We start from the raw sequence: 12,788 nt of genomic DNA, 5'->3' as shown, positions 1-12,788 counted from the left end.
TGATCCGTTCTATAATTTGATTAATAATTGATAATGTTGCTATGGGTCTGTAATTGCTGATTAAATTTCTTTTTCCTTGTTTATATATGGGTGTGATTATGGCGGTCTTTAGCATACTTGGTATCTGTCCTGTTTTAAATATTTTATTTATTAGTTTTAGTAGCATAGGCTTGTTATTACATCTAGATTCCGTTCAGCATGCAGCGCCACCTGGTGGTGAATATTGGAACGTTTATCTCAGATATTTCTTCCGCATTACGTACAATGTATTCCCGTAAAGTTTCGCAGCATTTTAATCACTTTGTGTTTCCACCTAACATATTTTGTTTCGTACTCTGGCTGCATATCTTCAGATTACAATATTATCTACAATATTATTTTATCTTTACTGACTGAGCATTCATTACTATATTTCACGACTTCACTAATCTCAAACAATAAAACTCTCCCGTTTTATTGTTTGTTGCATGTTGCTTTATATCTTTAGGTCTTATACCAACAATTCCTGGGCCTTTGTTTGGTTCGATTTGATGTATTGCTGAGAGAAGTTCTGTTTCTTTTATGGTTGGGAACCATAATGTCTGTTTTCATTATGGCCCAAGTGGAGGGTCACGTTTTGTAATTGGGGGGAATATTTCTGTGCAGTTCTTGGATGGAGTCTGCAAAGTATTGGTTAAAGTCATTTGCTAGTTGTTGGATAGGTTTTGCGTGTTTCATGATGCTGTGTTTTATGGTTTCGGAGGCGGTTGTGTTGGAAACACAATCTAGCATCTCATTGATCAGATGTCACGTTTGTTTCATGTTGTTTTGTGCGGAGGTTAGTTTGTCTCTGTAGTAGCTTCTTTTTGCATTTCTGATTTGTGTTGTAAGGCGATTCCTTGTTATCTTATATTCAGTTTTTAAAGCTGTGTTTAAAGAATTAAAGCGATATTTGGATATCGCTTTAATTCTTTCCATAAAACGTCCTTTCTGTGTATTTCTAGGATTAAGTTTTGTGTTATCCAAGGATTTTGTGTTGTTTTTGAACGAATACCGACTTTCTTTGTAGCTTTCTTATATATTTCCTCCAGTGTGAGTTTAATGTTGTTGTATAAGATATCTGCTGAATCTGATGACAGGTGTTCCCAGTCTGTTTTTCTTATTTCGTGGTTGACTATTTCTTCGTCTATTATTGTTTTCTGTCGCTTTTTTCTGTGGGACATTGCATGGGTATTGTCTTGGTGTGCAGGTTTAGAGCGGTGAAGTAATTGTCTGCTACTTTGCACTTTATGACTGATGCAGTGTAACTGTTTGGTGGTGCTCGGACGTTTATATGATCTAGACAGGAGGCAGTGATAGTATTTCCGAATATTTCTTCTCTAGTCGATGATGTTATTGTTGGTATTAGATTATACATGGATAGTGTGTCTAGATATTGTACAGTGTGTTGTTCTGGTTTTCATTTGCAATATTTATGTTTATGTCGCCAATTATCATTAGGTATTCGGTTGAGCATATTTCTTGGCGTGAAAGCCAGCAATTGGGTTCGTGCAAGAATTTCATCATGCTTAGGTTTGGTGGCCTGTAAATAGCATTTAGTATTATCGGATGCTGTGTATTGGTGTTATTAGTGATTTCGAGGCAAAGGGTTTCAGCATGCTCAAACTGATAGACCGTTTCTTTTGCTATTAATTTTTGTTTGATACATATTAATATTAATGGCATTATAGTTATTACAGTGGAATTACCTATAAATGTTGAATAAATTTCCTATTTTAGATTATTTACTTATTTATGAGTTTTTGTTAGGAAGGAACTTGATATTAATTTGTATTAAGGAATGGGTGAGCAGAATAAATAGAATAGGCAAGAATAAGATTGTAGAATAAATTTTTGGCCATTATCTAAATGGATGGTGTAATTAGTCAGAGAAACAAAATGTCAATGTGATGAACACGTGATATCAAAAAGAAATAAGAAAAATAGTCAACAGAAAACCAGACAGCCAATATTCAGGCTACTATAGTCACAAAAGCTGTGACTTTAGCATCAGATTACTACTGTAATTATATCCTTTGCAAGCTAGTTATGCCTTCTATTTTAAAAACTCTAAAACCTCTAACGATATTTGCAGAATGGTCAAAATCATGATTCACCTTACTGAATCAAGTTCTAAGATGAAATCGTAGAATATTCATAATCTTTAACCCATCAATCATTTATGTGTCATTTATTCTATCAACAATTTACGAGATTTCCTAGTGCCACTCAAATGCTTATCAAGCTCGATTAACCGAAATATTTAATAAATCTCATTCTTCAGTTCATTATGCGTCTTTATAAACAATTGGCAGTAGAATATGGGGTGGAAGAGAGTCGCTGATACTAGTTTCTGAGGGAAAATCTGTAGTTTCACCAGTGTGAGGAAAACTTCGGCAGTCTAAAGGTACACTTATCAAGAGAAGCAAGGATGATGAAAATTAACCCATGTTTAAGGCATGTGGAGCGTCATCCAGTGATCAAAATGCTGCAAACGTTTACAAGAACTCAACATGCCTCATGTGGAAGAGAAATCTGAGAATAAATAAGTAGTTACAAAATTCGCCACCAGGAGGCGTGGTAAAGACCAAATGCTGGTATTTGTATATCACTCAACTCGGCATATGCCAGGAGGGTTTAAAAGATGGACACGAGATTTTTGAACAAGGTGTGCAAAGGATGCAGTTTGTGGCATAACGGGAAAGGCAGCACGTTGAACAGAAAAAACAGATAGCCAGTGAATGCCTAATGGCAGCGAATAAAAATGTGTTATTCATGATTGTGTCGCTTTTCTCCTTCTTACACACAGACTAATTATTACATCTAGATTCCGTTCAGCATGCAGCGCCACCTGGTGGTGAATATTGGAACGTTTATCTCAGATGTTTCTTCCGCATTACGTACAATGTATTCCCGTAAAGTTTCGCAGCATTTTAATCACTTTGTGTTTCCACCTAACATATTTTGTTTCGTACTCTGGCTGCATATCTTCAGATTACAATATTATCTACAATATTATTTTATCTTTACTGACTGAGCATTCATTACTATCTTTCACGACTTCACTAATCTCAAACAATAAAACTCTCCCGTAGTTCAACACGATAGCCAATCAGATATCTTTTCACTTTTAAAACCATAATATCGCAATACACCTCAGTCCTGAAGATACTTTCAGGCGCAAACTTTGTTTGCTCACACTTGGATAAAGGATTAAACTAAATTTATTATATTCTAACCAAGTGAAAAATAAACTTTCAACATCTTTCTCTAAATCCAGAGTAATTTATTAAAAATGGGTGGCACACCATTTGGCAACTTCTATAGGTAGAGATGACCTGCAAATGCTTCTGCCTGGTATCTCAGCTTGGGCCTGGCTCCCACTGAAGAGACCTCAATAAAGGTCGAAACTAGTCTGGGTAGTGGCCCTTCCCGTAATGCATAACATTAGACATATCTGCAAGGAGATGTGTTTTGCATTATATATAGGAGATACTGAGACAGGAGAATTGGTAGCTTGTTCCACCTTTGCAACGAGTTGCCCTGGTGTGTACCACCTTACCTCAGTCCTGAAGATACTTTCAGGCGCAAACTTTGTTTGCTCACACTTGGATAAAGGATTAAACTAAATTTATTATATTCTAACCAAGTGAAAAATAAACTTTCAACATCTTTCTCTAAATCCTTTAGTAATTTATTAAAAATGGGTGGCACACCATTTGGCAACTTCTATAGGTAGAGATGACCTGTAAATGCTTCTGCATGGTTTTGGAGGAATCAATCGACCATGAGATGTGGTGATTGATTCGTTCAATCCAATACCTTGGAGGGTAATGGATGGCAATGCTGTAACTAATGAAGTTCTGAGGCTGGGCTATTGCTGTTACCCTCCTGCCATGATCAGAGCTTTAATTGCTCAATAACACCTTATCCCTACACTGTCCTCTACAGATAACGGGGAAGATGAAAAGCATTCTTGCTTCGCCCCTTTAAGCCAGTCCTTATAAGGACTATAAGGACTGGTATCTCAGCTTGGGCCTGGCTCCCACTGAAGAGACCTCAATAAAGGTCGAAACTAGTCTGGGTAGTGGCCCTTCTCATTATAGGAGATACTGAGACAGGAGAATTGGTAGCTTGCTCCACCTTTGCAACGAGTTGCCCTGGTGTGTACCACCTTACCTCAGTCCTGAAGATACTTTCAGGCGCAAACTTTGTTTGCTCACACTTGGATAAAGGATTAAACTAAATTTATTATATTCTAACCAAGTGAAAAATAAACTTTCAACACACTGTCACTCTTGACACTATAACTCTGCTTCCAATGAAACAAATGTCTTAAATAGTTGCCACAACACTAATGAATTCGGCTTGCCGCTTTCGAACAAAAATATACAACAGGTGGCGCCACTAGTTTCTTCTCTTTTCGAAAAGTTTGGTTTCTTTTTGGAGAGGGAGTGTATATATAATTTCCACTGAATATATTAAGTGGGAACAGTTCCACTGAACACATTCCCCACTGAATATCAAGTAATTTTTAGTACATTAAATTATTAAAAAACTCATTAAGAATATTTGATTTTAATTCATACCTGACAATGCAAACAAACCAGAACGTTTTACAAAAGAAGAACAAAACTCATTTTTAACCAACTAGTAAAATTAAGGTCTAAACAGGAAAGTAATGTGACTCCTTCTTGAAACGTGCAAAATATTGTAATCTTTCACAGGAAATGTTTTAGTATTGATCAGAACCTCAAAATACACGATCATTAGTTAGCTTATATTCACCATTCATTAATACGTTAAGCGTTTTTATTTTGATTTATAAATAAAATTTAAAACTACCTAAAATAAAGAGCCAATAGGCTTCACTTCGGCGATGTAACATTATTTAAATTAAGGGGATATTAATTTATTTAGTAATTTATGAGTGCACCGTTTTGACAACTCATATAGCAGAATATAAAAGTTCTTTTCGCTATAACCTCAGTATAACCTGGTCTACCTACTTACTGCTGAGACCTCAATAAAGGTTGAAACCAGTCTGGGTAGTGACCTTCCACCATAATGTATAACATCATACATCTCCTATGAGATGTGTTTTACATAATGGGAAATACTAAGAATAGTGATCAGAACTTTCCCCATCTTTGCAACGAGTTGCCCTAATAATATTTAGTACTAGGGCAACGTGCCCTAGTACTAAACTTGCTGTTGAACTACGTATTGAACACGTAGTTCAACACGTAACTTACGTTTAGCTTACGCTACAATTCGCCGAACCTTTTATAGTCTGCTATATTCGGAATGAAACTCTTTGATTCCTATCTTTGAGTTTCTAATTCGCCTTTGAAATAATGTAGGATTTAATATTCCCTTAATTTAAAAAAATTAAAAATCTAAAATATTGGTTTCCGTTCTTCAGAAATTAGCTCATATCTATACAGGAAAAAGGAGAGATTTTTGCGCCAAAACAGGGCAGATAATGATCCCTACGTGATGTTCCAAATCCAATCTGGTATCGGATTTTACTCGTCAACTGAGAAGGTCAGTTGTGTAAACAGAAGTCTGTTAAGTAAAACCTAATAAATGAGACCATTTGATTGGACTTTGCAGAATGAAATATTCTTTAATGTTCCAATCGAAATGTTGTAATATAAACGTTCAAATGTTTGCCAGTCTGATTACATGTTTTAAATTTTTTTTCTAGTTCTTCTTCAGAGATCATGAGTCTCAAGATGCTGAACCAAACATCGACACAGATAGCAATGCTCAGTTTTTTTCTTTCTGTCATTTTCTTCAGTGTACAGACACTTGGTAAGTACACAACCATCTGTTTTGGATGAATTTACTTTCGTATGTCTACAGAAAGCATTAAAATTGCTCTTTCTATTCTCAGAAGGAAAACTAATTATGTCTCATCTAGGTCATGAACGGCAGGGGTATTATAAAGATAGTTTACCAAAACGAGAATAATATTTCACAGCCTATTTACACAGCGTGATCAGGATTAAAGTATTCCTGTTTAAGGAGTTGTGGAGCGCCATCCACTAATCCAAATGCTTCAAAAGTTTACAAAACGAAAATGTGCATCATGCGGAAGTAACATGCCAGAATAAATAAGTAGGTGCAAAATTCTCCGCCATGAAGCATTGTAAACACCAAATTGGAATTTGCATATCAAACAAGGCGGCAGGTAATAGGAGGGTTTAAAAAGATAGACAGGGATTTTTGTTTTCAATTCAGTTGATAATACTGCCCACATTGATGGCATTAACCTTCCCCAATGTGCTTTGCTGGTGAAGTTGAACTGCAAAACGTTTGTAATGCTGTTGCTGCAACTCCGCGAATATTTCAGGCGAAAAATTCGTGGAGTGCAGCAACTCTCCGTCTGCGACGAATGTGCTCTGCGACGAATGATTAGTGGTTTCGAAGAAATGAGGTCGTTGAGAGTTAGACCTAGCAGAGGTCGCACACCAATCAGTCCACAACAAGTGAATGAAGATGCTACCACTGTTGTGGAACAGCATGAATGAAAGCGTTGGTTCCTGCAGTGCACGTGCTGTATCAGCACTTGCACTGTAGGAACTTCTATGAAGATCTTTTATTATCTTCATAGAAGATTCCACATGCGTCCAACACAACTCGAGCACGGAATGTTGAAGCGTATGCCAGGAGTTGCGCCCGCAGGGCTTTGAAAGACGACTGGCATACGCTTCAACATTCCGTGCTGGAGTTCTGTTGGACGCTGCGTCGATGATTTTGGGGGAAAATGAGGCCCACTTTCACTTGATCAGAGCTGTAAATGCCAGGTATGTGCAAACAGATTCCTTTGCATTCACATAAAGTTACTAGCTGGTGCGGTTTATAGCTTTGTTTATCATTGGACCATTCGTCTTTGAGGACATTCGCCAGTCGGGGTCCTGTGACCTGCTCGGTTACTGCCGAGAGGTGTTGGGATATTATCAACAATTTTGTTGTGATACAGCAGCGCCTTAGCATGGTTTCAGTCATTTTCATGCATGGTGAGACGCCTCTCCACACAGGTTGTTCTTCGAGAACATTTCACGGAAGTCAGAGCGATCAGACACAAAACGATACCTTGTGTTTCTATGGAAGCTACAAATCCAAATATCATCTCAAGCAATGTTCGAGTTCTAATTGAAAGACACCGTTTATCAGAATTTTGTGTCCTAGTTATTAAGTGTGGTAGTCTTTTATTTTATTGTGGAGATGGCTCTATCAGTTTGCAGCATAACTCTTTGTCCAAGTACTCAGAAAAGTAAGATCCAAACCGCATGATGAGATTTTGTTACGGAACAATTGATGTAGAGTCGGTTCTGTGGTATCAGATTTACAGAAACCATCAAGTTGAATACCAACAGCTAATCGTAGCATAGGATACGGCAAGGAATTTGTCAACATGATATGAGGAAATAGGAGGGCAAAAGTCACACCACTCAAGCGATCTGTTTCTAAACTTTACAGAGCACCTATGGACACAGGTAGGTCAGTCAAGGACGATATGAACAGTTCAGATTCCTTAGAGGGATCACAATTTAGCCGGAAAATTGATATGAACATTTAGTGTTGAATCTGCCAAGGAAAGCAATATTTACAGTCAAAGTTAAGTAACCGCATATTGTGAAAATAAAACATATAAAAATGTTGATTGTTCCATATAATCTTTGGGCTAAAATCAACGCGAAGCGTACACATTTACCAGTTGATTTTCACTGCGTTAATAATCTTATCTTATATTTAAACAAGTCAATTTGCTTCTTTTTTTTTAAAGTGTCATATACTGTATGTACGCATTTCATAGCGCAGCTTTTTCCATCTCTAGGAAAAGGTAAACCTATTACAAGATATCACATGCATTAAACATTCATAATATATTTTATTTTCCCATAGATTTAGTTGCTTCTCCTATAAATTCGACTAAATCTCCAGTTCAACAGGGGAGTTTTTATGGAATGAAAGACTGGTAGTTCAAACAAATGTTTTTTAAATGTTGCATAACGTTATAACAGTTTGTTTTATTTTAGTCATCCAGTGCCCGCGCGCATGTGTGTGTGTGTCTGTGCGCGCATTAGGGACATGTACCTTTTGATATTTTGCATTCTAACTTGCAAGTATGTCTTTTACTATCAATACTTCACGTATTTTCAGCAAATATCTGTATGTAATCTATTTATATTATTCATTTTTGTTTTAGCTGATGACTGCTATCCTTCTTGCATGAATGGAGGGAATTGTCTCGTTGGTGTCTGCATCTGCCCAGAAGACTATTATGGGATGTGGTGTCAGTATGGTAAGTATTTGTTCATTTTTTTTTAAATGCTTCTTTATGCATTTGCTTTAATGAGTGTGATATATAATACTTAGGTCTTAGTTTAGTTGGCGGCTACTAAATTGTGTATATATAAAAGATGTGTGTGTGTGTGCGTAGATGTAGAGCCTTAGATATGCTCGTAATGTTTTTTTCTTTTCTTTTATAGGTACTTACGAGTTAACTGTGGGACCTATTATAGGAATTGTCGTAGGATGCATTGTTTTCGTCGCAGTATTAATTTTTATATTAATCCGTTGCTGTCGTCGTCAGCAATCCCAAGGTATCATCCTGAGCACTGCCCCAATACCTCAGCCGGCACCAGTAATGCATACCACCAATATTACTTGGTCACAAGCTCCTCTTACATCCCCTGTGAGTTCACAGTATCCTCCGACTTCTTCAGACTATGGAGTAGCGAATCCTCTGTATCCTGGAGGACAATATCTTCCTCCACCTCCTCCTCCTCCTTATAATACTCAGATAGCAGACCCAGTTAACAAAGGTTATCACTAAAGAAAAACTCATGTTAAAAAAGTGGGTTTATTTTGTTAACACCCTCAGTTGAAGGACATTCAGTTTCAGTTACAGTATAAAACTGTAACTTAAACTGAATGTCCTTCAAGTTAATAGCAATACAAATAATAAGTGTATATATATTGTAAAATAAAATATCATAACATAATAACCAATTTACAATAAATAATATATTTTGCAATTAAAATTGTCTCCAAGGGAAAAAAAGGACTTATTATAGGATGAATCGTATATCTAAACCTCTATTACTTTACATAGAGAGATAATTGACATGACTTTGTTCAGTACGTCAAACGTACTCAATGAAAATTCCTATTTCTATTATTCAAATTATTTCTACAAAAAATAACACAAATTAACAAGTTACTATACTTTTGAATTATATTGCATTGGATTTCTGGATAGTTGATTGAAATTCTTCCTGAATAATTTGTGAAGAAAACAAATTGCATCTCATCAACTGCAGTATTGTTTCAATCAAATCTTAGGGATGTAGATTTGATGTACAAAGCTTAATTAAAGACTAAACAAAAGCACCGAACTCTCTTTCCACCTCGTCCTAGATTCAGTGAGTTCAAAGAGTGGACAGTAGTTCTAATCAATCTCGATATAAAGCGATTTACTCTTGTGCAGAGTAGATGAATGGAATGAAAGCAAACCAGAAACTGAATCTTTTGAATATGCAGGATGTTGTAAAGTAGTTCCTACTCCTGTTTTTATTTTTTATTAAAAATATCCTTGCGGTTTATTTTTATAAACCGCAAGGATTGTTAATGTTATTTCGGTGTATTTTTATGAAAATCCTATCTACGAATGAATGCAAGCGTTTAGATTATTATCAACGCTGGGTTAAACTTTAAAAAAAGTCTGCAATCCTACTCTAGAAACTATTCATTAGAACATTTTCGTTTACTTAACACATCGAGTAAACAGCTCTGGTGGTCTCACACCGGGCGATGAAATTCATCTCTCAGCTAAAGGCATTTATGTCACAATGGGATTCAAACGTATACTGTCACTTTCCACTGTTCAACCTGACCACTTACACACACACTTAATGGGTACATCTATAAGAGAATAGCATACAGCAAACCAAGAGGTGAACCGGAAACAATCAAGTGATCACGTGAGTCTTGTGATAATATTCTTGAATGGAAACAGTCCTTATCACAGAATTTTACAAAATGCAAAAAACTCTTGTTAGATTAGTTTTATCCGTCCTCCTGTATGCTAAGTTATTCCTGACCTCTGGTTAGATAAATTTTATTTTGAAATCCTTACAAAAATTTGTAAATCTAGCTCAGCATTATTACATTACATATTTATATCAATATAAATATTTACATTACATAAATATCCAGAAAAACTTAACTGTTTTGTATTTAGAAATGCAACACTACAGCACATATGCAACTGAAAGAATAAGCACTAAAAACAGAATTTTCAATGAACAAGTTACCGATTGTACCGTAATGAACTTAAAGGATTACATAAGACAAATTTAATTATTTTCTTAAATTAATAGCATAATAGCGCATCAGAGGCATATTGGGGAAGGATTAATTATCTATCTATGCTTTAGGGAAGTACTTATTGAAATAATTATTAATAGAAACTTCTCTTTCATCTAACTGTGAACTTAGCGTGATCATTTGTCTCCTTGGAATTAGCGAGTGTACTTTTTTTCTTTTTTCTGTTTTTTTTTTTGGCTACATGGGTTAAGCAATCATATTCCCCGTTATCTGTAGAAGAAAATGTATGGATGGGGTAATATAGCGCTATAAGCTCTGATCATGGCAGCAGGGTAAAAGCAACAGTCGAGCCTCAGTTAGAACTTCATTGGCTACAGCATTGGCATCCATTACCCTCCCTGGGTACCCATTTTAGTCGCCTCGTACGACATGCATGGGCTGCAGTGAAGCTATTCTTATCTTGTAGCAAAATTAATACTAATAAACTTGAAATATTTTGTGGTGTCGAATATTAATGCCCTCTATACTGTTGATGCTGATGATCAGGAAACTAATAGTGCAATTTATGAATTTTTACGTGAATTGTAAATAAATCTATATAACGAGATCATTAAAACGTTTTTATTTTCACTCAAGATGCATCTTAAACTATTCATTTATTCGTTGTAATTTTAAAGAAGCGCCACCTGTACTTGAACTGTTTCGGAATAAATGAGGTATTTAATAACTTGTTTAAGTTATTAAATTCCTCGGTGTCGGTCTATTTCATTTGAAATTATTAATACCCAGTATAATATTTAATAATTTATTTGAAACATTGGAACAAGTATTAAATAGATAACGAAATTTTCGAACAATTTGTGTGCTTTACTTAACTGGAATGCAAAATTGTATGTGAAGGTACGAAAATTAAAAATTACTAAATATCTAAAAACATTCCTTTCCTGGTGCAAAGTTGGATTACTTTTGTGGAAGGGAAATCTGTACAAAAAACGAAAAAGATTAATAGCACTGGAAATGAAATTTATGAAAAAAAAAAAAAATTTAAGTGATTCTTGCCATGAGAGTTGCAAACCTGCAATACATCAGTAAATTAATATGCTAAGGATGTTTATACATATTTTTATGGTTTTATTTATTTTCTGCATAATTCAGAAACTTTGCAAGTCACTTCGGGCGTCCAATGAAACGGGCTGTGGTCTCACACACTGTAAGCTGACTTTCATCTTCCACTCACAAATTTCCATGCCCAGGACAGAATTCTAACTCGCAACTCGTTGGTGGAGAGAGGGTATGCGGAGCATTTCAACCAACCAGACATGCCAAAATGCATCGCCTGGAAAGAAGTCAACGGACACAATAGTATGAAGAACAAACGGTCATGGCGTCCACCTTAATGAGATGAGGAACTTTCTTTTGGTGCAATGCTTTATCAATTCTACCGGCCGTTCTTTCACATGCGTACAATAGCGATCAATAGGAATTTTGGACCATTCTTCCTGTATGTGATGAGGCATTGGTCTATTGTGGCAAGGACGTCCCTTGATCTCACCCGACGCTCCAATTCATCCCACAGACGTTTAGTAGGGTTGAGATCAGGTCTTTGTGGAGACCATTCAAGTGTGGTGACGTTCATGTCCACAAACCACGCAGTTATACAAGAAGCCTTATGACGTGGTGTCATAAGACTGCTTGTCTAACTGGTGGCATTGTCTTGCTGAAAGAGACAATGCACAGTTCTGTGGAAATACCACAACGTAGAAAGTATAGCATTATCAAGAACGTTCAGATACCTATCGGAGTTTAATTTTCGTGGGATTATAAACAGAGGTTGAAGGCAAAACCAGTAAAAACAGGACCATACCATCACACTATTTCCTCCGAATTTCATAGTTGGAGTCACGAATTCTGGTAACAGGCGTTCACCGAGCATGCACCACATCTGACAATCTGCTAGGAAGAGGGTGTAGCATGTTTCCTCAATTCATAACAGAGCTTTCCAAGATTCCACGTCCCACCATACATGCTCTTTGCATCACTGAAGACAATGCTGCATGTTGATTCGGGCTTCCATATTGCTGTCCTACCATGGTAAGCTGTGTTGTAAGCCTCAGTTGTGAATGTTTTTGTGCAGATTCGTATTCCATCGATGCCTGGATTTTTATACTCAACGTGCCGTCCTAGGAATGCCGGTGTTTGCATACTGTATTATTCCTCGGAGCAACCTACGATCACTCTCGGTGAGTGTGGTGGGTCGAGCACTGCGTATAAGCACTTACAGTTGACTCCCTGTGCTTCGATCTCAGTATGGTATCACTGATTGTTGATATGGGACGGGCAGGTTTGTGAACAAATTGCCGAAAAAGTACAGTACTTCAATTCAGAAAAATATCTAAAAAATGGGACTAGCCTTTACCCAGTAGAGGGGA

The 12,788-nt window shown here is 36.5% G+C and overlaps 1 protein-coding gene across 2 annotated transcripts in view; it reads left to right on the top strand.

Moving 5' to 3' along the window:
- Nucleotides 1-12,788, top strand: part of LOC150103553 (uncharacterized) — a 36,486-nt gene that overhangs the window by 9,528 nt on the left and 14,170 nt on the right. Inside the window, exons 2-4 of one of the 2 annotated variants that reach the window (XM_090397660.1) lie at nucleotides 5,729-5,835; nucleotides 8,237-8,332; nucleotides 8,520-8,887. In XM_090397660.1, the coding sequence (XP_090253786.1) occupies nucleotides 5,745-5,835; nucleotides 8,237-8,332; nucleotides 8,520-8,866 (534 nt within the window). In that variant the 5' untranslated portion in view covers nucleotides 5,729-5,744 and the 3' untranslated portion in view covers nucleotides 8,867-8,887. Of the gene's footprint in view, nucleotides 1-5,728; nucleotides 5,836-8,236; nucleotides 8,333-8,519; nucleotides 11,123-12,788 lie in introns of those variants that run through there. The other variant, XM_090397659.1, reaches the window with a different exon arrangement.

The sequence above is a fragment of the Typopeltis vanoorti genome, chromosome 9 (assembly GCF_054136105.1).
Source record: "Typopeltis vanoorti isolate ZY-2024b chromosome 9, IOZ_Tvanoo_1.0, whole genome shotgun sequence".
Taxonomy (NCBI): Eukaryota; Metazoa; Arthropoda; class Arachnida; order Uropygi; family Thelyphonidae; genus Typopeltis; species Typopeltis vanoorti.
The sequence above is the reverse complement of the archived record's forward strand: the minus strand, read 5'-3'. Positions and strand labels throughout refer to the sequence as shown.